At 49.1% G+C, this 23918-nt stretch overlaps 1 protein-coding gene across 1 annotated transcript in view; it reads right to left on the bottom strand.

Annotated features, from left to right (window-relative positions):
* Positions 1-22867, bottom strand: part of LOC148014602 (dynamin-like protein ARC5) — a 94280-nt gene extending 71413 nt beyond the window's left edge. The window contains exons 1-3 of the mRNA XM_087666488.1: positions 21643-22867; positions 21421-21558; positions 21215-21337 (exon numbers count right to left, since the gene is read on the bottom strand). Coding sequence (XP_087522614.1) covers positions 21215-21337; positions 21421-21558; positions 21643-22476 — 1095 coding nt within the window. The 5' untranslated portion in view covers positions 22477-22867. The remainder of the gene's footprint in view (positions 1-21214; positions 21338-21420; positions 21559-21642) is intronic.
* Positions 22868-23918: the final 1051 nt, after the last annotated feature.

Below are 23918 nucleotides of genomic sequence, written 5' to 3'. Positions count from 1 at the left end.
AGAAGCTTCTATGGGAGGAGCTATCCCCGCTTGTCTTGGAGCATGACGAGCGACTCAGAGAGGTCAATGCTAGTGGATCCGACTCCACTAGAGCCTTTGTTGCAGGTTCGGGAGGACAGAAGAAGAAGACGAAGTCAAAGGCTAAGAAGAAGGACAGTTCTTCAGGCTCTGACTCAAATTCAGAGAGACCGAAGTGCCCACACTGTGGGAAAGGGATACATCCCGAGGAGAAATGCTGGAAGAAGTACCCTCACCTTCGTCCGGGAGCGACGGATGGATCTACATCGGAGCCTTCTTCTACCTCTACACCAGCTGTTACCCATGAGTCAGTGTTCCTTCATATCCACGCTTTGGAGGAGGATCCTTCTTCCGTGGCTGCAGTGTCTTCTGCGCAGCCTTGGTTAGTGGACAGTGGTGCTTCGAGTCATATGACTCCCCGAGGTGATTTGTTACAGGATCTCCGTCCATCAGAGGGTTCAGTCACTGTTGGTGACATTTTATCGGTGCCTATTAGTGGTGTTGGCACATTGCCTTTGTTTACAGACCGACCTACGAGCTTCCTTTCACAGGCCCTACATGTTCCGGACTTGGGCCTTCCCCTCCTCTCAGTTTATGGCCTTACGAGGCTTGGCACACGAGTGATCTTCACCGAGCATGCCGTTGTTATTGAGGATTCTCTTACAGGAGCTGTCTTATCTACAGGTTGGCAGGAGAGCGGGCTTTACAGGCTCCATTCCCCTTCTTTGATGCAGGGTCCTCCGAGGCATTCTATTGCTACACCCGTTCCCGCTTGTGCACCTTCTATTCCACAGGTTTCTTCCCATCCCCCACCTCCTCCGGTGGTTCCCTCGTACCCCCCATCCCTTTCAGAGGGGGACGATCTCGGTGATGCGGCTGTGGATTCCCTGGCCCCTAGTGTTTTAGAGGGGGCTTTCCAGGATCGTGAGGAGCTCCTTCAGCGGCAGTCTACATCGACAGACTTCATCGTCATTGGCATTCCTCTTGCCACCCCAGGCTCTATTTCCTCTTCGGCCTTCAGCCACATCCAGGATTTGAGAGGGGGTGTTAGCAGTCATGTTTGTCATGCCTTGTCATCTCCTGCCTGTGAGCCTCAGTCTGAGTCAGACGAGGACATTAGGAGCTCTGACATGTCTGTCATGTGTTATGATGGGGGAGGCTAGTCACTCTTGACTGGCTGTCTTAGGATGTGTATTTCTTTTTGGCCTCATTTAGTGGGCAGCCACTGGCTGCCCGGCCACTTTTTGGTCACTGTTGTGGGGCGCCCATTTTAGGGCACTTTTAGGGTTTGCGCCCATTTTAGGGTTAGGGTTAGGGTTTGTCCGTTGCCTATTTATTGGCAGCCCCCCTCCCCACTTGGTCAGTTGTCTTCTTGCAGATTCCAACACTCCTCCCCCGTGGTGGTGCTGCCATCATCATCAGCCTGATCTGGTGATATAGATCCACCCTTCGCTCCCGGACGAAGTTGAGGGTACTGCTTCCAGCATTTCTCCTCGGGATGTGTCCCTTTCCCACAGTGTGGGCATGTCGGTCTCTCTGAATCTGAGTCAGAGCCTGAAGAACTGTCCTTCTTCTTAGCCTTTGACTTCGTCTTCTTCTTCTTCTGTCCTCCCCAACCTGCAACAAAGGCTCTAGTGGAGTCGGATCCACTAGCACTAACCTCTCTGAGTCGCTCGTCATGCTCCAAGACAAGCGGGGATAGCTCCTCCCATAGAAGCTTCTCACGGGTCCTTGATGTAAGAAGGCTGGTGTAGAAGACATCAAACCGAGGCGATGGCAGCTGAGTCAAAAGAATCATAGCCATGTCTTCAGAAGATATCGTCCGACCGAGGGATGCAAGCTCATCCCTCATATCCTATAATCTGTTGATGTGGTCCTTCATGGAAGGACTATCATCAATAGCGAGCATCCGCAACTTCTTTTCGAGAGATATCTGGTGGGCAAACGTCTTCTGTTGATAGAGAGACGCTAGCTTCTGCCACACGTCCGCTGCAGTCTTCAACCTGTGAACATGAACAAGGACAGAATCCTGCAAACTCAGAAAGAGGAAAGATCGGGCTCTGGAATTGAGCCGATCCCATAAGGCTGCACGATCCATAGATGTCCCATCTGAGGGATCCACCTTAGGCCGGGGAATAGGAACAGAAACAAGCTCCCAAAGATCGAAGGAGTCCAAGATACACTCCACCTTGCAGGACCATAGAGAAACGTTGGAGCCATCCAACCGGTCCTCTTTGGGCAGCTGAGGAAGTACGGGTACCTGTACAGGGGGTACCAAAGGCTGCATCTTTGGCCCACTGGAAGGGGATCGCCGAGATACATGAATAGAAGGGGGACGGGAAAGAGGAATAGACTCCGGACGACGGTCCTCGCGATAGAAATCACGCCTCCGTTCAGATGAATGTCGAGACAAAAGCTCATCATCTGAGCCATCAAAACCTGTAGACTGATGAGAAGACATCTGCCAATCTGCAAACACCAAAACACAACAAGGGAAGGTTGCCGGTGCCGAAACACAAACACCAGAAGCTCCTGAGCTGGCCGCCTTGCACAGAACGCAAGGATGATGTCAAGTGCAAATGCTGACGATGCAATCACCACAGAAAAACAGCCGCCTGCCTGAAAACGCAGCCTGGGAAGAAGTCGCCAGCAGGAAAAGAGCCGCCGGACGAAGGAACAACAGCCAGAACAGCAAGGCGCAGGCTGGAAGGGTGTCGCCCAGCTGGAGGAGGGCCGCCCAGGCTGTAAACGCAGGCAGGTAGAGGGTGGTGATGACGTGGCAGCCACTGGAGAAGGCGCCAGCAGCAAACGCAAATTTGTTGACACCAAAACAGGCCGCCCTGATCAAGGAGATGGTGCAGAGGATGACGCCTCAGCTGTTGGAGACGTCTTGACCAGCAAACGCAGAGTTGTGGGTGTTCTCCCGCGTAAAACTCAGCTCCATGTACTCTCAGTTTGGCGATGATACCATGTGAGAGTGCGCAACGGAAGAAGAACACGAACACGGAGGAGAGGAGAGAGAAAGCAGAGAATGAAGGAAGAAAATCTGCACTGACTGAAATGAATGCTGAATACACTGAAATGGACTGATCAGTCCCTGCACGCAGCCCAAAGCGTCAGTGAGGGCACCAGATCAGGCTGATGATGACGGCAGCACCGAAGACGGAGGAAGATGACGGAGTCGGAGTGTGCACCTGCCAAAGAAGGAGGGAAGTTGATAATACAACTGACTGGCAAGTGGGAAATGGCTATAAATAGCCAAAAAACCCACAAACTGGCCGACCTGAAATTTGAGGCCATAAATATGTCCGACCAGCATTTAATGCTGATCTGACCAGCATTTAATGCTGGTAAAAATGCCAGGAATGCTCAGAAAAATCCCGGAAAGGGTGGACAATGTCCGGCAGGTGAGGCAGGCTGATGAATGCAGAAACTGCCCCGGGAAATGCACATCTGAGTGCTCTAGAATGAGCTACCTCCTCCGTCAAAACAAGTGATAGACAAGTCAGAGCTCCTAAAGTCCTCGTCTGACTCAGACTGAGGCTCACAGGCAGGAGATGACAAGGCATGACAAACATGACTGCTAACACCCCCTCGCAGATCCTGGATGTGGCTGAAGGCCAAGGGAGAAACGGATCCTGGGGTGGCAAGAGGAATGCCAAGGTCGATGAAGTCTGTCGATGTAGACTGCTGCTGAAGGAGCTCCTCGCGATCCTGGGAATCTCCCTCTAAAACACTAGGGGCCAAGGAATCCACAGCCGCATCACCGAGATCGTCCCCCTCTGAAAGGAATGGGGGGTACGAGGGAACCACCGGAGGAGAAGGTGGGGGATGGGAAGGAACCTGTGGAATAGAAGGTGCACAAGCGGGAACGGGTGTAGCAATAGACTGCCTCGGAGGACCCTGCATCAAAGAAGGGGAATGGAGCCTGTAAAGCCCGCTCTCCTGCCAACCTGTAGATAAGACAGCTCCTGTAAAAGAATCCTCAATAACAACGGCATGCTCAGTGAAGATCACTCGTGTGCCAAGTCTCGTAAGGCCATAAACTGAGAGGAGGGGAAGGCCCAAATCTGGAACATGTAGGGCCTGGGAAAAGGAGCTCGAAGGTCGGTCGGTAAACAAAGGCAATGTGCCAACACCACTAATAGGCACCGATAAAATGTCACCAACAGTGACTGAACCCTCTGATGGACGGAGATCCTGTAACAAATCACCTCGGGGAGTCATATGACTCGAAGCACCACTGTCCACTAACCAAGGCTGCGCAGAAGACACTGGGTTTTTTGGCTATTTATAGCCATTTCCCACTTGCCAGTCAGTTGTATTATCAACTTCCCTCCTTCTTTGGCAGGTGCACACTCCGACTCCGTCATCTTCCTCCGTCTTCGGTGCTGCCATCATCATCAGCCTGTTCTGGTGCCCTCACTGACGCTCCGGGCTGCGTGCAGGGACTGATTTGTCCATTTCAGTGTATTCAACATTCATTTCAGTCAGTGCAGATTTTCTTCCTTCATTCTCTGCTTTCTCTCCTCTCCTCCGTGTTCGTATTTCCTCTTCCGTTGCGCACTCTCACATGGTATCATCGCCAAACTGAGAGCACGGAGGTCTTCATCGACTGGAGAGACACCACACCTATCATCTGTTGCTGCCCCCCTTCTCTCCAACAGCCAGGCGGCCCCTCCAGGTGGTCTGAATATTTGCGTTTGCTGCATCAGCCCCTTCCAGAGGCTGCCACGTCATCAACCAGCCCCTGTCTACTTGCGTTTTCAGCTGGGCGGCCTTCTCTTCAGCTGGGCGACTCCACTACAGGCTGCGTTTTGGTGCCTGGCAACTTTCCCTCCGGATTTTGTGCCCTACACAGCTGCATTTTCACCTCCTGGTGATAGGCGACCTGATTTCCTGGAGTTTGGTGGTTCTTCTGGTGGTTGCTGACCCTTCTAGTGGTCATTCTTCGGCATCGGCACAGTTTTCTTTGGTGTTTGGTATTTTGCAGATTGGAAGATGTCTTATCATCAGTTTACAGGTTTTGATGACTCAGATGATGAGCTTTTGTCTCGACATTCATCTGAACGGAGGCGTGATCGCTATCACGAGGACCGTCGTCCGGAGTCTATTCCTCTTTCCCGTCCCCCTTCTAATCATGTATCTCGGCGATCCCCTTCCAGTTGGCCGAAGATGCAGCCTTTGGTACCCCCTGTACAGGTACCCGTACTTCCTCAGCTGCCCAAAGAGGACCGGTTGGATGGCTCCAACTTTTCTCTATGGTCCTGCAAGGTGGAGTGTATCTTGGACTCCTTCGATCTTTGGGAGCTTGTTACTGTTCCTATTCCCCGGCCTCAGGTGGATCCCGCAGATGGGACATCTATGGATCGTGCAGCCTTATGGGATCGGCTCAATTCTAGAGCCTGATCTTTCCTCTTTCTGAGTTTGCAGGATTCTGTCCTTGTTCATGTTCACAGGTTGAAGACTGCAGCAGACGTGTGGAGAAAGCTTGCGTCTCTCTATCAACAGAAGACGTTTGCCCACCGGATATCTCTCGAAAAGAAGTTGCGGATGCTCGCTATTGATGATAGTCCTTCCATGAAGGACCACATCAACCGAAATGGACTGATCAGTCCCTGCACGCAGCCCGGAGCGTCAGTGAGGGCACCAGAACAGGCTGATGATGATGGCAGCACCGAAGACGGAGGAAGATGACGGAGTCGGAGCGTGCACCTGCCAAAGAAGGAGGGAAGTTGATAATACAACTGACTGCCAAGTGGGAAATGGCTATAAATAGCCAAAAAACCCACAAACTGGCCGACCTGAAATTTGAGGCCATAAATATGTCCGACCAGCATTTAATGCTGATCTGACCAGCATTTAATGCTGGTAAAAATGCCAGGAATGCTCAGAAAAATCCCGGAAAGGGTGGACAATGTCCGGCAGGTGAGGCAGGCTGATGAATGCAGAAACTGCCCCGGGAAATGCACATCTGAGTGCTCTAGAATGAGCTACCTCCTCCCTCAAAACAAGTGATAGAGAAGTCAGAGCTCCTAAAGTCCTCGTCTGACTCAGACTGAGGCTCACAGGCAGGAGATGACAAGGCATGACAAACATGACTGCTAACACCCCCTCTCAGATCCTGGATGTGGCTGAAGGCCAAGGGAGAAACGGATCCTGGGGTGGCAAGAGAAATGCCAAGGTCGATGAAGTCCGTCGATGTAGACTGCTGCTGAAGGAGCTCCTCACGATCCTGGGAATCCCCCTCTAAAACACTAGGGGCCAGGGAATCCACAGCCGCATCACCGAGATCGTCCCCCTCTGAAAGGGATGGGGGGTACGAGGGAACCACCGGAGGAGAAGGTGGGGGATGGGAAGAAACCTGTGGAATAGAAGGTGCACTAGCGGGAACGAGTGTAGCAATAGACTGCCTCGGAGGACCCTGCATCAAAGAAGGGGAATGGAGCCTATAAAGCCCGCTCTCCTGCCAACCTGTAGATAAGACAGCTCCTGTAAGAGAATCCTCAATAACAACGGCATGCTCGGTGAAGATCACTCGTGTGCCAAGCCTTGTAAGGCCATAAACTGAGAGGAGTGAAAGGCCCAAGTCCGGAACATGTAGGGCCTGTAAAAGGAAGCTCGAAGGTCGGTCGGTAAACAAAGGCAATGTGCCAACACCACTAATAGGCACCGATAAAATGTCACCAACAGTGACTGAACCCTCTGATGGACGGAGATCCTGTAACAAATCACCTCGGGGAGTCATATGACTCGAAGCACCACTGTCCACTAACCAAGGCTGCGCAAAAGACACTGCAGCCACGGAAGAAGGATCCTCCTCCAAAGCATGGATATGAAGGAACACTGACTCATGGGTAACAGCTGGTGTAGAGGTAGAAGAAGGCTCCGATGGAGATCCACCCTTCGCTCCCGGACGAAGGTGAGGGTACTTCTTCCAGCACTTCTCCTCGGGATGTGTCCCTTTCCCACAGTGTGGGCACTTCGGTCTCTCTAAATCTGAGTCAGAGCCTGAAGAACTATCCTTCTTCTTAGCCTTTGACTTCTTCTTCTTCTTCTGTCCTCCCGAACCTGCAACAAAGGCTCTAGTGGAGTCGGATCCACTAGCACTGACCTCTCTGAGTCGCTCGTCATGCTCCAAGACAAGCGGGGATAGCTCCTCCCATAGAAGCTTCTCACGGGTCCTCGATGTAAGAAGGCTGGTGTAGAAGACATCAAACCGAGGCGATGGCAGCTGAGTCAAAAGAATCATAGCCATCTCTTCAGAAGATATCGTCCGACCGAGGGATGCAAGCTCATCCCTCATATCCTGTAATCTGTTGATGTGGTCCTTCATGGAAGGACTATCATCAATAGCGAGCATCCGCAACTTCTTTTCAAGAGATATCCGGTGGGCAAACGTCTTCTGTTGATAGAGAGACGCGAGCTTTCTCCACACGTCCGCTGCAATCTTCAACCTGTGAACATGAACAAGGACAGAATCCTGCAAACTCAGAAAGAGGAAAGATCTGGCTCTAGAATTGAGCCGATCCCATAATGCTGCACGATCCATAGATGTCCCATCTGCAGGATCCACCTGAGGCCGGGGAATAGAAACAGAAACAAGCTCCCAAAGATCGAAGGAGTCCAAGATACACTCCACCTTGCAGGACCATAGAGAAAAGTTGGAGCCATCCAACCGGTCCTCTTTGGGCAGCTGAGGAAGTACGGGTACCTGTACAGGGGGTACCAAAGGCTGGATCTTCGGCCCACTGGAAGGGAATCGCCGAGATACATGAATAGAAGGGGGACGGGAAAGAGGAATAGACTCCGGACGACGGTCCTCGTGATAGAAATCACGCCTCCGTTCAGATGAGTGTCGAGACAAATCATCTTCCTCCGTCTTCGGTGCTGCCATCATCATCAGCCTGTTCTGGTGCCCTCACTGACGCTCCGGGCTGCGTGCAGGGACTGATCAGTCCATTTCAGTGTATTCAGCATTCATTTCAGTCAGTGCAGATTTTCTTCCTTCATTCTCTGCTTTCTCTCCTCTCCTCCGTGTTCGTATTTCCTCTTCCGTTGCGCGTACCATGTGAGAGTGCGCAACGGAAGAGGAAATACGAACACGGAGGAGAGGAGAGAAAGCAGAGAATGAAGGAAGAAAATCTGCACTGACTGAAATGAATGCTGAATACACTGAAATGGACTGATCAGTCCTTGCACGCAGCCCGGAGCGTCAGTGAGGGCACCAGAACAGGCTGATGATGATGGCAGCACCGAAGACGAAGGAAGATGACGGAGTCGGAGTGTGCACCTGCCAAAGAAGGAGGGAAGTTGATAATACAACTGACTGCCAAGTGGGAAATGGCTATAAATAGCCAAAAAACCCACAAACTGGCCGACCTGAAATTTGAGGCCATAAATATGTCCGACCAGCATTTAATGCTGATCTGACCAGCATTTAATGCTGGTAAAAATGCCAGGAATGCTCAGAAAAATCCCGGAAAGGGCGGACAATGTCCGGCAGGTGAGGCAGGCTGATGAATGCAGAAACTGCCCCGGGAAATGCACATCTGAGTGCTCTAGAATGAGCTACCTCCTCCGTCAAAACAAGTGATAGACAAGTCAGAGCTCCTAAAGTCCTCGTCTGACTCAGACTGAGGCTCACAGGCAGGAGATGACAAGGCATGACAAACATGACTGCTAACACCCCCTCTCAGATCCTGGATGTGGCTGAAGGCCGAAGAAGAAATGGATCCGGGGATGGCAAGAGGAATGCCAATGTCGATGAAGTCCGTCGATGTAGACTGCTGCTGAAGGAGCTCCTCACGATCCTGTACGACCACGAAGGGATATCGGCTCTACGACCCGACGACGCGGCAGGTTGAGGTGAGCAGGGATGTGATCTTTGATGAGGCTTCGGCCTCTGAGGATCCGATTGATGGTTCTATTTCCGATGTTTCTTCATCATTGACGGACCCCCCCCCACCTTCTCTCCCTTCACTTCCTTCCAGGATCACCCTTAGCACCCCCCCTATTCCTCCTCCTTCGGCTTCCCTTTCCCCTTTGGTGGATGTGCCTTCGTCTTCTACGAGCTCTTCTACCGCCACTTCGGGATCTTCACAGGATATACAGCCTTCTTCAGATCCTCCAAAGCATGGATATGAAGGAACACTGACTCATGGGTAACAGCTGGTGTAGAGGTAGAAGAAGGCTCCGATGGAGATCCACCCTTCGCTCCCGGACGAAGGTGAGGGTACTGCTTCCAGCACTTCTCCTCGGGATGTGTCCCTTTCCCACAGTGTGGGCACTTCGGTCTCTCTGAATCTGAGTCAGAGCCTGAAGAACTATCCTTCTTCTTAGCCTTTGACTTCTTCTTCTTCTTCTGTCCTCCCGAACCTGCAACAAAGGCTCTAGTGGAGTCGGATCCACTAGCACTGACCTCTCTGAGTCGCTCGTCATGCTCCAAGACAAGCGGGGATAGCTCCTCCCATAGAAGCTTCTCACGGGTCCTGCATTCATCAGCCTGCCTCACCTGCCGGACATTGTCCACCCTTTCCGGGATTTTTCTGAGCATTCCTGGCATTTTTACCAGCATTAAATGCTGGTCAGATCAGCATTAAATGCTGGTCGGACATATTTATGGCCTCAAATTTCAGGTCGGCCAGTTTGTGGGTTTTTTGGCTATTTATAGCCATTTCCCACTTGGTAGTCAGTTGTATTATCAACTTCCCTCCTTCTTTGGCAGGTGCACACTCCGACTCCGTCATCTTCCTCCGTCTTCGGTGCTGCCGTCATCATCAGCCTGATCTGGTGCCCTCACTGACGCTTTGGGCTGCGTGCAGGGACTGATCAGTCCATTTCAGTGTATTCAGCATTCATTTCAGTCAGTGCAGATTTTCTTCCTTCATTCTCTGCTTTCTCTCTCCTCTCCTCCGTGTTCGTGTTCTTCTTCCGTTGCGCACTCTCACATGGTATCATCGCCAAACTGAGAGTACATGGAGCTGAGTTTTACGCGGGAGAACACCCACAACTCTGCGTTTGCTGGTCAAGACGTCTCCAACAGCTGAGGCGTCATCCTCTGCACCATCTCCTTGATCAGGGCGGCCTGTTTTGGTGTCAACAAATTTGCGTTTGCTGCTGGCGCCTTCTCCAGTGGCTGCCACATCATCACCACCCTCTTCCTGCCTGCGTTTTCAGCCTCGGCGGCCTTCCTCCAGCTGGGTGACACCCTTCCAGCCTGCGCCTTGCTGTTCTGGCTGTTGTTCCTTCGTCCGGCGGCTCTTTTCCTGCTGGCGACTTCTTCCCAGGCTGCGTTTTCAGGCAGGCGGCTGTTTTTCTGTGGTGATTGCATCGTCAGCATTTGCGTTTGACATCATCCTTGCGTTCTGTGCAAGGCGGCCAGCTCAGGAGCTTCTGGTGTTTGTGTTTCGGCACCGGCAACCTTCCCTTGTTGTGTTTTGGTGTTTGCAGATTGGAAGATGTCTTCTCATCGGTCTATAGGTTTTGATGGCTCAGATGATGAGCTTTTGTCTCGACATTCATCTGAACGGAGGCGTGATTTCTATCGCGAGGACCGTCGTCCGGAGTCTATTCCTCTTTCCCGTCCCCCTTCTATTCATGTATCTCGGCGATCCCCTTCCAGTTGGCCAAAGATGCAGCCTTTGGTACCCCCTGTACAGGTACCCGTACTTCCTCAGCTGCCCAAAGAGGACCGGTTGGATGGCTCCAACTTTTCTCTATGGTCCTGCAAGGTGGAGTGTATCTTGGACTCCTTCGATCTTTGGGAGCTTGTTTCTGTTCCTATTCCCCGGCCTCAGGTGGATCCCGCAGATGGGACATCGATGGATCGTGCAGCCTTATGGGATCGGCTCAATTCTAGAGCCCGATCTTTCCTCTTTCTGAGTTTGCAAGATTCTGTCCTTGTTCATGTTCACAGGTTGAAGACTGCAGCAGACGTGTGGAGAAAGCTTGCGTCTCTCTATCAACAGAAGACGTTTGCCCACCGGATATCTCTCGAAAAGAAGTTGCCGATGCTCGCTATTGATGATAGTCCTTCCATGAAGGACCACATCAACAGATTACAGGATATGAGGGATGAGCTTGCATCCCTCGGTCGGACGATATCTTCTGAAGACATGGCTATGATTCTTTTGACTCAGCTGCCATCGCCTCGGTTTGATGTCTTCTACACCAGCCTACTTACATCGAGGACCCGTGAGAAGCTTCTATGGGAGGAGCTATCCCCGCTTGTCTTGGAGCATGACGAGCGACTCAGAGAGGTCAGTGCTAGTGGATCCGACTCCACTAGAGCCTTTGTTGCAGGTTCGGGAGGACAGAAGAAGAAGAAGAAGAAGTCAAAGGCTAAGAAGGACAGTTCTTCAGGCTCTGACTCAGATTCAGAGAGACCGAAGTGCCCACACTGTGGGAAAGGGACACATCCCGAGGAGAAGTGCTGGAAGCAGTACCCTCACCTTCGTCCGGGAGCGAAGGGTGGATCTCCATCGGAGCCTTCTTCTAACTCTACACCAGCTGTTACCCATGAGTCCGTGTTCCTTCATATCCATGCTTTGGAGGAGGATCCTTCTTCCGTGGCTGCAGTGTCTTCTGCGCAGCCTTGGTTAGTGGACGGTGGTGCTTCGAGTCAAATGACTCCCCGAGGTGATTTGTTACAGGATCTCCGTCCATCAGAGGGTTCAGTCGCTGTTGGTGACATTTTATCGGTGCCTATTAGTGGTGTTGGCACATTGCCTTTGTTTACCGACCGACCTTCAAGCTTCCTTTCACAGGCCCTACATGTTCCGGACTTGGGCCTTTCACTCCTCTCAATTTATGGCCTTACAAGGCTTGGCACACGAGTGATCTTCACCGAGCATGCCGTTGTTATTGAGGATTCTCTTACAGGAGCTGTCTTATCTACAGGTTGGCAGGAGAGCGGGCTTTACAGGCTCCATTCCCCTTCTTTGATGCAGGGTCCTCCGAGGCAGTCTATTGCTACACCCGTTCCCGCTTGTGCACTTTCTATTCCACAGGTTCCTTCCCATCCCCCACCCTCTCCTCCGGTGGTTCCCTCGTACCTCCCATCCCTTTCAGAGGGGGACGATCTCGGTGATGCAGCTGTGGATTCCCTGGCCCCTAGTGTTTTAGAGGGGGCTTTCCAGGATCGTGAGGAGCTCCTTCAGCGGCAGTCTACATCGACGGACTTCATCAACATTGGCATTCCTCTTGCCATCCCCGGATCCATTTCTTCTTCGGCCTTCAGCCACATCCAGGATCTGAGAGGGGGTGTTAGCAGTCATGTTTGTCATGCCTTGTCATCTCCTGCCTGTGAGCCTCAGTCTGAGTCAGACGAAGACTTTAGGAGCTCTGACTTGTCTATCACTTGTTTTGACGGAGGAGGTAGCTCATTCTAGAGCACTCAGATGTGCATTTCCCGGGGCAGTTTCTGCATTCATCAGCCTGCCTCACCTGCCGGACATTGTCCACCCTTTTCGGGATTTTTCTGAGCATTCCTGGCATTTTTACCAGCATTCAATGCTGGTCAGATCAGCATTAAATGCTGGTCGGACATATTTATGGCCTCAAATTTCAGGTCGGCCAGTTTGTGGGTTTTTTGGCTATTTATAGCCATTTCCCACTTGGCAGTCAGTTGTATTATCAACTTCCCTCCTTCTTTGGCAGGTGCACACTCCGACTCCGTCATCTTCCTCCGTCTTCGGTGCTGCCATCATCAACCTGCAACAAAGGCTCGAGTGGAATCGGATCCACTAGCACTGACCTCTCTGAGGCGCTCGTCATGCTCCAAGACAAGCGGGGATAGCTCCTCCCATAGAAGCTTCTCACGGGTCCTCGATGTAAGAAGGCTGGTGTAGAAGACATCAAACCGAGGCGATGGCAGTTGAGTCAAAAGAATCATAGCCATGTCTTCAGAAGATATCGTCCGACCGAGGGATGCAAGCTCATCCCTCATATCCTGTAATCCGTTGATGTGGTCCTTCATGGAAGGACTGTCATCAATAGTGAGCATCCGCAACTTCTTTTCAAGAGATATCCGGTGGGCAAACGTCTTCTGTTGATAGAGAGATGCGAGCTTTCTCCACACGTCTGCTGCAGTCTTCAACCTAAGAACATGAACAAGGACAGAATCCTGCAAACTCAGAAAGAGGAAAGATCTGGCTCTAGAATTAAGCCGATCCCATAATGCTGCACGATCCATAGATGTCCCATATGCGGGATCCACCTTAGGCCAGGGAATAGGAACAGAAACAAGCTCCCAAAGATCGAAGGAGTCCAAGATACACTCCACCTTGCAGGACCATAGAGAAAAGTTGGAGCCATCCAACCGGTCCTCTTTGGGCAGCTGAGGAAGTACGGGTACCTGTACAGGGGGTACCAAAGGCTGCATCTTCGGCCCACTGGAAGGGGCTCGTCGAGATACATGAATAGAAGGGGGACGGGAAAGAGGAATAGACTCCGGACGACGGTCCTCGTGATAGAAATCACGCCTCCGTTCGGATGAGTGTCGAGACAAAAGCTCGTCATCTGAGTCATCAAAGCCCGTAAACTGATGAAACGACATCTTCCAATCTGCAAAACACCAAACACCAAAGAAAACTGTGCCGAAGCCGAAGTAGGACCAGCAGTCTGGTCACCAACCACCAAAACACAGGCTGTGATAGCCTATAAACACCTGGAGCTGCAAAACACAAGGATATCTGATGAAGATCACCAGAAAAGAAACCGCCAGTACCAAAACGCAGCCTGGGAGTGGGTCGCCAGCAGGAGATGAGCCACCAGGAACGACCACCAGATCTGCAAAACGCAGCCTGATGATGTGTCGCTCAGCTGAAAGAGGGGCCGCCTGATGGAAAACGCAAGCAGGAGGAGTCGTTTGATGACGTGGCAGCCTCGGGAGTAGTCGTCTGCAGCAAACGCAAGAAGAATGGCCACCTGGAGGGGCCGCCTGGGCAGTTGGAGATGAGGCGACAGCAACAGAAGAGGGGTGAGGTATCTCTCCACAAGGTTAGGTCCTCCGTGCTCTTAGTTAGGCGATGATACCATGTGAGAGTGCGCAACGGAAGAAGAACACGAACACAGAGGAGGAGAGAGAGAAAGCAGGGAATGAAGGAAGAAAATCTGCACTGACTGTAATGAATGCTGAATACAAAACTATGGACTGATCAGCCCCTGCATGCAGCCCGAAGCGTCAGTGAGGGCACCAGATCAGACTGATGATGACGGCAGCACCGAAGACGGAGGAAGATGACGGAGTCGGAGTGTGCACCTGCCAAGGAAGGAGGGAAGATGATAATACAACTGACTGCCAAGTGGGAAATGGCTATAAATAGCCAAAAAACCCACAAACTGGCCGACCTGAAATTTGAGGCCATAAATATGTCCGACCAGCATTTAATGCTGATCTGACCAGCATTTAATGCTGGTAAAAATGCCAGGAATGCTCAGAAAAATCCCGGAAAGGGTGGACAATGTCCGGCAGGTGAGGCAGGCTGATGAATGCAGAAACTGCCCCGGGAAATGCACATCTGAGTGCTCTAGAATGAGCTACCTCCTCCGTCAAAACAAGTGATAGACAAGTCAGAGCTCCTAATGTCCTCGTCTGACTCAGACTGAGGCTCACAGGCAGGAGATGACAAGGCATGACAAACATGACTGCTAACACCCCCTCTCAGATCCTGGATGTGGTTGAAGGCCGAAGAAGAAATGGATCCGGGGATGGCAAGAGGAATGCCAATGTCGATGAAGTCCGTCGATGTAGACTGCCGCTGAAGGAGCTCCTCGCGATCCTGGGATCCTCACTGACGCTGTGGGCTGCGTGCAGGGACTGATCAGTCCATTTCAGTGTATTCAGCATTCATTTCAGTCAGTGCAGATTTCTCTTCCTTATTTTCTGCTTTCTCTCTCTCTCTCCCTCCGTGTTCGTATTTCCTCTTCCGTTGCGCACTCTCACAGATCCATAGTTGGATTCAAACACATATGATTGATCATACTAGACGTTTGAAAACGTCTAGTATGATAAGGTATGAAATGGCACTTCATACTTGCCATTTTTAATGCCATAAATTAAAAAGGCCATGACTTGCGTTTTTTGCCGGATAACCTGTCTGCAGCAGTTTCCGCCTCTGTTTTTTGCACTTTTCCTGCGTAAACAACCTCCATGGTCAACTCTCAGCCTGCACGCGTGCAACCAGTAATATTCAGACTTCAATCATCAACATGTGCAGAAATTCAGCTTCAGGACAGTGTGCTCAGCCTGTGTGAAAACAGGGCAGCATGTGCAAACTGCAGTGTACTCACTGCTGAGTACTCAGTCCCATCCTCTCTCTCTCTCTCTCTCTCTCTCTCTCTCTCTCTCTCTCTTTTTCGTAAAAGGTAATTGTATTAATTACGAAAAAAAAGTACAAGATTACATGATTACATGAGTACAAGAGACACGAGGGCCCTAGGCCAACGTGTGGGAAATCCCCGGACTAGTATACTAAAAAGGTTACACCAATCATGGCAAGGACCCAGAGGCAATTGCCAAATGCCAGGAATGCAAATCCTCCCGAGGGAGCAAGTCAGAGTGCCTGATGAGATCTAGCTGCCAATGCAAGAGCCCTTTAAGCCTTGCAATATGTCGCGGTACATTAGAGGCCGAATCAAAGAGAAAAGCATTTCGGGTGGTCCAAATGTGCCAGCATCCCCAGTATCTGAAAATGTGAAATAAGATCTTCATATGTAACGGTGGCGGTGTGGGATACTTTGGACGCACAAAAACCCAATCGAAAGGAGTCAGTGAGGACCCCACCACTGCGCGCCAGATTTGCGACAAGAGTGACCAGATATTCTTGGCGAGCGGGCAAGAAAGAAAACGATGTCGGGCCGATTCCGCCGTAGTGGTGCAGAAGAAACAATTGCCATTCGAGATTCGACGCTTGGAAAGGGCCGAGGCAAGAGGAAGACCACCAATCATTACCCGCCACAGAAAGACCTTGCATTTGAAAGGTGCCTTATTCTGCCATCCCTCCATCAGCGTTGCCTGCCACCATGACAGTGATTTCCGCAGGCCCCAAACAGTATTAGCTTTCACACCCAGCCATTGGTGATCTTTAATGAGAAGATGATACACCTGATTAGTAGAGGCCTTTTCCAGACTCAACCGGCCTGCAAGGTCCCAGTCCTGCCAAGGGCGATCCATAGCCAGGGCAGGAAAGGGTTGCCTACCCTGAAGTTCCGACGAAAGCTTCCCCCATAAATCACGGTATCCGCGCGGGATCCTGAAAAGTCTCCTAGAAGTCCGAAACGATGCAAGGACATTGCGAGTAGCAAGGGTAGCATCCGCAATCGAAGTCACACCCAAACGGGTCATGCGGTTAAATCTTGGTCTGAGCTGATGTTTATCTTCCCATGAAAGTAATCTGGATACTGCCAACAATTCCAGCTGAAAAGAATTAGTCTGCAAGCGGTCCCCTACAGGATGCCAACGGGCCTTTTGGAGCACCACTTTCCAAGAGCCGACCAAGTGCAGTAACAAAGAGGAAAAGGGACTGGAAAATCAAGAGTCAGCATTAAGGACATGCCACCATGAGGCCCGAAGCCGTGTGTTACCCTGGCGGAGCCCGCTGTCCTCAAGAAAATAACGGGCTATGATGGTCCACGGGTGATGATCCACACACATGGCACGAAAAAGAGACCAACGAAGAGCCAGCATATGAGTTTCTGCATCCAAAATAGCTCCACCACCCATGCGCTTAGGGGTACATGCATGTGACCATGAAATCCAGGAAATGCCTGCCTGCAGTGAATCTTTCTTCCATAGCATGAAACGAATGGGATGAGTGAGAGCCTTCAAAGTAGTGGGCGTCCATGGCAGTAATGGCAGGAAATACGTCAGCATTGGTAGCATAATTGTCTGAGCCACTTTGAGGCGGACATGGAACGGCCAGGCTTGCGACTTCCAATACATAAACTTCGCGGCCAGTTTTTGTGAAATCCACTCCAGCAGGTCCTTTGGCCGTACATCCACCCCCAATGGGTATCCAAGATGCCTGACAATGGAGCCACGGGAAACCACCTGGCCCTGCCAGCCTAATGACTGTAAATCAGGCTCCGTGCAACTGAGAATGGGTGACTTAAAGGCATTGATGCGAAGACCAGAGGCTTGACCAAAGAGCGTCCAAACATCTAATGCCTTGCGAATGTTATCCCTATCCGCCTGCAAAATCATAAAGGAGTCATCAGCCAAAGATTGGCTAATGAAGTGCTGCCCCAAAGGAAGAGATAACCCTGCCAGCTAGGCAGAAGCCGCCATGGAGGATAACATTGAAAGGACCGGATGAGTCGCCAAGGCAAAGAAGAGAGGACTCAAAGGGCAACCCTGTCGGACCGAGCGTGCAAGGACAAATGGCTCTGTAACCCCACCATTAAGCATAACTCTTGAAGAAGCCTCAGTACTAATGGTGTAGATCAATCGGGACATCCGGATACCAAAGCCCATAGCAGACATAAGATCTGCAAGGAAAGACCAGTCCACACAGTCAAACGCCTTTTCCAGGTCCAATTGAATCAAGACCACTTGCTGATTGGAGTGCCGCGCATAGTCAATAGCCATTTGCACATTTAAGATATTATGCAAAATGTTGCGGCCCTTAATGAAACCATATTGGAGAGGGTGCACAATAGCTGGAAGGTGCTTGTGAAGCTGATTTGCCAGCACTTTGGAAAAGATTTTATACATCGCGCCCATCAACGAAATTGGTCTCCAGTGTTGCAGCTTTGACAGCGAAGGGACCTTGGGAATCAGTTTGATAAGGCCTTCTTTCCATGAAGAAGGCATGATCCCTGTTTCCCAAACCTGCTGAAACATGACCACCAATGGCTTTACCAACTGCGTGGCCGAGTGCTCAAAAAATTCATTAGTGAGACCATCCCAACCAGGACTTTTATCCTTAGGCAGGTGCAACAAAACATCCATAACCTCCTCTTCGCAAATATCCGCCTCCAAAGTGGCTTGCATATCAAATGGAACCTGCTGGTGGACCAGATGATAGAAGACCGAGCGGGCATGCGTAACCTGGCTAGAAGGCAAGGGAGAAGAACCAAAAAGATCCATAAAATAATTTCTGCACATATTGATAATGGTCTGCGGATCAGTGACCATGCGACCTTCCGAATCCTGGAGTCGAGTCATATTTTCGCGAGCCGGAGAAGCATGCAAGACGCGAAAGAACTTATGAGACTGGCAGGCACTATCTTGCAATTCTCTCTCTCTCTCTCTCTCTCTCTCTCTCTCTCTCTCTGTGTTTCAGGTCACAACTCAGCATGTTCAAAAGCAAGGAAAAGAGCGGCAATTTGCCATTGAATTACAAAAATCGAAGAATGCGCAGTGCAAATATTTTTCCCATGCATGGAATGGTGGCCCCACTCATATTTGTGCCCACATCTTGGGGCTGAAGGGATTTGGGATTGATAAATGCTCTAGTGCACCCCAAGATGTAAAAGATGGGGTTCATAGATTGCATATAAGTGCTCCGATGAATTCACAAGATGCATTGGATGCAAAGGTTTCTAATTTGGGAGATGCATCAGGAAGTGCTAGTGCTAACGTGGTTGCTTGTTCCTCTCAAGCTAGTGATGCTCATGAAATGATGCCTAAAAAGTGCAAAGCTAATGCTAGGGAAGGCCCCTTGTTTCAAAGTTGGGGCATACATGCAAGGAAAGAGGCATCAATTGCCCTTCGTCGGTTCTTTTATGCAAAGGCCATTCCTCATTGGAAGTGAGGAGTCCTTACTTTCTTGACACGGTGAAGGCAATTGGAACTGTTGGCCCAAGCTTCAAAGCCCCTTTATACCATCACTTGCACACTAAAGAATTGCATCATAACATCAAATGTGTACAAAGAGATTTGCTTGATCTTAGAGATAAATGGAAAAGATATGGCTCTAGCATTGTTTGTGATGGATGGTCTAGCGCATGTCATCGATCCATTATCATTGATAAATGTTATGGTTTCATGTATGTTTGGTTCCATATTCTTGCAATCAGCTGATACAAGTGGTGAGTATTAAGTCGAGAGTATATCTTTGAAATACTTAAGAGTGCCATTCTTGAAGTGGGGCCTCAAAATGTAGTCCAAGTATGCGTGGACAATGCAGCCAATTGTGTTCATGCTGGTCATAATTGTGGCCAACCATTTTTTACACCCATTGCACAAGCCATTGCCTTGATTTGTTATTTGAGGATATTGGAGAACTTTCTTAGTAGGTGAAGCCTATTTGGGAAGAAGTTGTGAAAGTGGTGACATTTGTCACATGAAAAAATACAATTCTTACTTTGTATAGAAAGTTCAAGTCAAAAGAATTACTTAAACCATCACAAACTTGATTTGCATATATGTGTATCATTTTGGCAAACATGTTGGATGAGAAAGTCTTCAATGGATTGTGCCGCATGGTTGTAAGTAATGAGTATTGCAAAAAGAAAGTGAGCAAAAGTACCAAGGCTTTGCAAGTTTCATCTAGTCTTGGGTTTTTTATTTTGAACCAATGCCAATATGATTATGAAGCTATGTACTCCAATTTAAAGATTTTGCATCTTGCTGATAGAGAGGATACCACCATGGGATTGGTGTATGAGCTTGCTGATTGCATGATAGAAAATATTGAAAGTCTTGAGATTTTCTATGCTTCCAACTTCCAAGCCACAACAAGTCAAGGCACCTTGTGTATACCGATGAAACATAATGCACTCTCCATTACATGCTGTTGCTTTTGTGCTCCATCCTATTTAGAAAGCAAAGAATCCAAACATTGACAGGGAAGTGAATAAGGGTTGGATGGATGTGGTTAAACATGTTTCAAACTATGATAAACATGTTTCAAACTATGATGTGAGCCCTCAAGGGAAGTTATATGATGAACTTGATAAGTATAAGTCTGAGTCACGTGCATTTGCGCGTCCTATTGCAAAGGATGAGAAAAGGATGCATCAATGTATAAAATGATAGAAAACTTTTCGAGCAAAGACACCAAATTTGACACTTAGGATATTGCCTTGAGGCACTTGTGCTTCACCATATGAGAGAAATCGGAGCACCTTTTCTCTTATTCGTACGAAGAAAAGAAACAAGCTTAAGCCAAAGAATACAGAGAAGCTTATTTTTATACACCAATTTGCATCTCATAAGAAAGTTAAAAGAAAGAGGATTTGAGAAAATAAAAGTTGTTGAGAAACCCTTCACCCGTAGTTTTGCATTTAGGGTTTCACGTTTTGCGTTTAGGGTTTCATAGTGGACAACCCCAAAAAGGGACTGGGCGCCCACAATGGGGTGCCCCCCAAGACAACTGGTACCCTCCCTCCGGGCGCCACCCTAGACAGTCTCTTGCCTATTTATAGGCTTCCTCTATCACTCATTCTTCTACGGCTGATTCATTCAGTCCGTCACCTCCTCTCCAGCCTCTCCACCGCCCTCACACACCTTCAGGAGGACATTGCGGTTCATGGTTCGTGGCTATCTTCATCATCTTCCTTGTGCTACGGCACCCTTGTTCCCTTGTATCACATTCACTTCATGATTCAAAACTTCATCATTCCATTCATCAAAGTTTCTTCTCTTCTCTTCTCTTCTATGTGTGCTGATCGAAAATTACAGCTCGTGCATAGTGATATTTGTGGACCCATGCATGTCAAATTCATTGAAGGATACTTGTACTTTGTTACCTTCATTGACGGCATGACTCATCATTGTTGGGCATATGCTTTGGGTCACAAATCAGAAGCATTTGCATGCTTTAAAGCCTCTTGGCCTTGGCAGAAAATGGCATTTTTATCGAAGCTTAATACTGTTGGAGGAGGCCTATGAGAGAGGCTTCAGCAAATGATTTTGGAGAGGTCCAACTGCATGAGCTGAAGTACATGTTCCTAGAAAGCTCCAAATACCTATGAGAGATTCAGATAGTTTGTATTCCTGCGGTTCGACTAAAATGGACGTTGTTATAAAAGTCATACAATTAAATCCAGCACCCTTAATTGTTTTTTATTATATCGATATTATAGTAACCGTCATTGTAGAATAGCATAATATTGGGTGGCATGAACATGAAGTCTTCTAATCAAGGCCAAGCAACCCTGTCCACTGTCATAATGAGCCAACTAACTCTTTCACAGTATTCAACCAGTTGCCTCAACTGTTAACCAACATAAAAGAAGAGAACAATACCTGCATTACAACCCTTCTTGTTGTGGCATTACTCCAATCACTGCAATCTTCAAGACACAGGATTATGAATTCTTTCTGCTGCATTTTGGTACGAACAAGTGTCTCAACAGCCCTTGACTGAGCCTGTTGTGGCATGAATTTTAGACAGCAACAGTTGGGATAAATAACTACAAAAGAATGAGACAATTGTGTTTGCAAGCGTAAACCTTCGGCATGTATCTTTCAGTGTGATCCAACAAAAATACCTGCAGAAGATATTTGTACTCAATCTTCACCACAATCTCCTTGGCCCAAAATTGACAAGCCTCCCGTTCAAGTCGGATGTTTTCTGCTTCAATGTAAGCCTGTGATCAATGTACATGGATGACTTGAGTCTTTTTAACTTAGCAAAGGAAACTTCATCATAGCAGCAATGACAGGTTAGAAACCTGTAGTTCTTCTAAACTTTTCTCTTCTTCTCTTGGAGGCTTGTCTTCAGTCACCAGGTAGCAGACTGGCTCCAAGCATGCACAATTGTACTTCATGTGCAACGTAATCGGTCTTCGTGTCTTTGTTCCCCCCCCAACATGATTAAACTGAAAGCCCATCAGTGCTTCCACAAGTGCACTCTTTCCATCTGTCTGATGACCAACTACAAGTATAGCAGGAGCATCAAATGGTTTGCGAAAGTCTTGTGCAAGGCTATGGAGGTCATTATACGCTTCATAAAGCTTTTCATTGCCTGATGACGGATAATAGTTCTCCGGGGAGCCTGGAGATGGCCTGGTCAGGTCAGTCACATTATCCGGCTGACCATGAATATCATCCACATGATCATGCAAGGCTGCATATACGCTGTCGGCAGCTGAGTTGGGGCCAACCTGTGAGCTATCGTCTAAGTGAGCATGTGAATTTGAGCTGCCGGGCAATGTGCTGCCAAACTGATTAGCTCCTGGCGCGGCACTGAATAATCTGTTATGATTTCTGTCGGGATTCGCCGTTGGAGGAGCGACAGAGGAGTCCATGTTTGCAGTCCCTGCGGAGGAGCGGTGAAAGCTGGATATGACAGGTCCGAAACTGTATCGGGGAGAGGAATTGGGGTTGCTGAAAGGAGCAGGGGCAGAGTGAGGGCTTCCTGGAGACCAGAGGGCAGTCCTGGGGGATCCTGGACTTAAAGAAGAGCGCGGAGAGTTGCCATTGGATTGCGAGACACTACCCGCGTGCGAAGCTATCCACCGCTCAGCGACGCCAGCTCTAGCTTCCTGCAAGCTCGATCCATTCATGGCGGTCCTTTTTTAGCACAGGAAGGCCTTCAAGTGTCTCTCCTTCTCCTTCCGCTTGGATTGGCAGCACGAGCCCGGTGGCAGGTCTTGGATGCCTAATGTGATGAACTATCAAAATGTCATAAGGGGTTAACAAATGGCGCATATGGAAAGAAGAAGAAGAAGAGAATGCGTGGAAGGTTGTTCCGGGGCTCGACTATCCCAAAGCTGACGAAGCCGAGGCGCAGCCGAGGCGAGAGCTAGAGGAGCGACAATGCCAACAAGGATATGGCGAGAAGCAGAGAGACAAGCACAGGGCTCGCCATAGCCTGCACTTGCGGAGGACTGCGAATTCGGAAGAGGCAAAATGCAGGCTGGAATATTTTCGCGGCTTTGTTCGCCACGTCGGACGGTTTCCACTCGGGCACACGTCCGCTTAGAGGGCCCCCATTACTTCTAGCGTATCGATAAAATGTAGATACAAATAAACTAGTTGCTAAGTTAATGCTAACCACACCGTTCGTTATCATTGCAAAGATCGCGAGGCTGTGCTTTGCTCGTTTCACAACTCAATGAGCAAAAGAAAACCCACGGCTAGGTATTTCTATTTGCTCATAAAATAGAATGGACTATGCATTTCGGCATTTCGCCCGTAACACTAACAATTGCAAGATATAAATATTTTATAAATTATTTATTTCCTAGTAGCAAAAGAACACAAATTCATTTATACTAGCTGGCATGGCCAACCACACCCCCTATCACACTTCACGCAGTGTGTATCATTGTGAAGTTTGCAAGGCTATGCCTCGCTCACTTACAAAAGCTTTTTCTTGAAATAATTATTTTTCAAATATGTTTCCTTCATGAAACGCAGACATTTGTATGAGAATATTGTTAAGATTTATAGCATCCAAGTTGGAGTGGGTGCCATTAGGATTTTACACACAAAAACCCCAATAACAAAGTGCACTTTCTTTGGCATAATGCATAGTTTTCTCCTTGCACATGACATAGCACATATCACACATTTTGTGGATTTGTAAGCCTTGAGAGTAACTCTAAGAGCCTATGATTGTGGTATAAAGGTAGAAAGATTGTGGTTGCATGTGCAAGGAAGTCTGTATAGAAAATGAGCACTCAAAGCATATGTGCCACTATTAGATTAGCCTCAATCTACTCCATGATTTGTGGCTAATGACTCTGTGAAATATCTATATTGCTATAATTATTTGAGCTACAAGTTCGAGAGGTGTCGAAGCACCAAGGAGCTCCCAAACTTGGCTCCCAAACCAAACCAAAAAAGTACTCATTAATTGCTCATGATTGCAAGCACAATCATGCGTATGTGGTCTCTTCTTCCCCCCCCCCCCCTCTCTCTCTCTCTCTCTCTCTCTCTCTCTCTCTCTCTCTCTCTCTCTCTCTCTCTCTCTCTCTCTCTCTCTCTCTCTCTCTCTCTCTCT

The sequence above is a fragment of the Lygodium microphyllum genome, chromosome 25 (genome assembly GCF_053477565.2).
Source record: "Lygodium microphyllum isolate KBCC chromosome 25, Lygodium_microphyllum_v1.1.10, whole genome shotgun sequence".
NCBI classification, from domain to species: Eukaryota; Viridiplantae; Streptophyta; class Polypodiopsida; order Schizaeales; family Lygodiaceae; genus Lygodium; species Lygodium microphyllum.
This window is presented reverse-complemented; position numbering and strand designations above follow the sequence as displayed.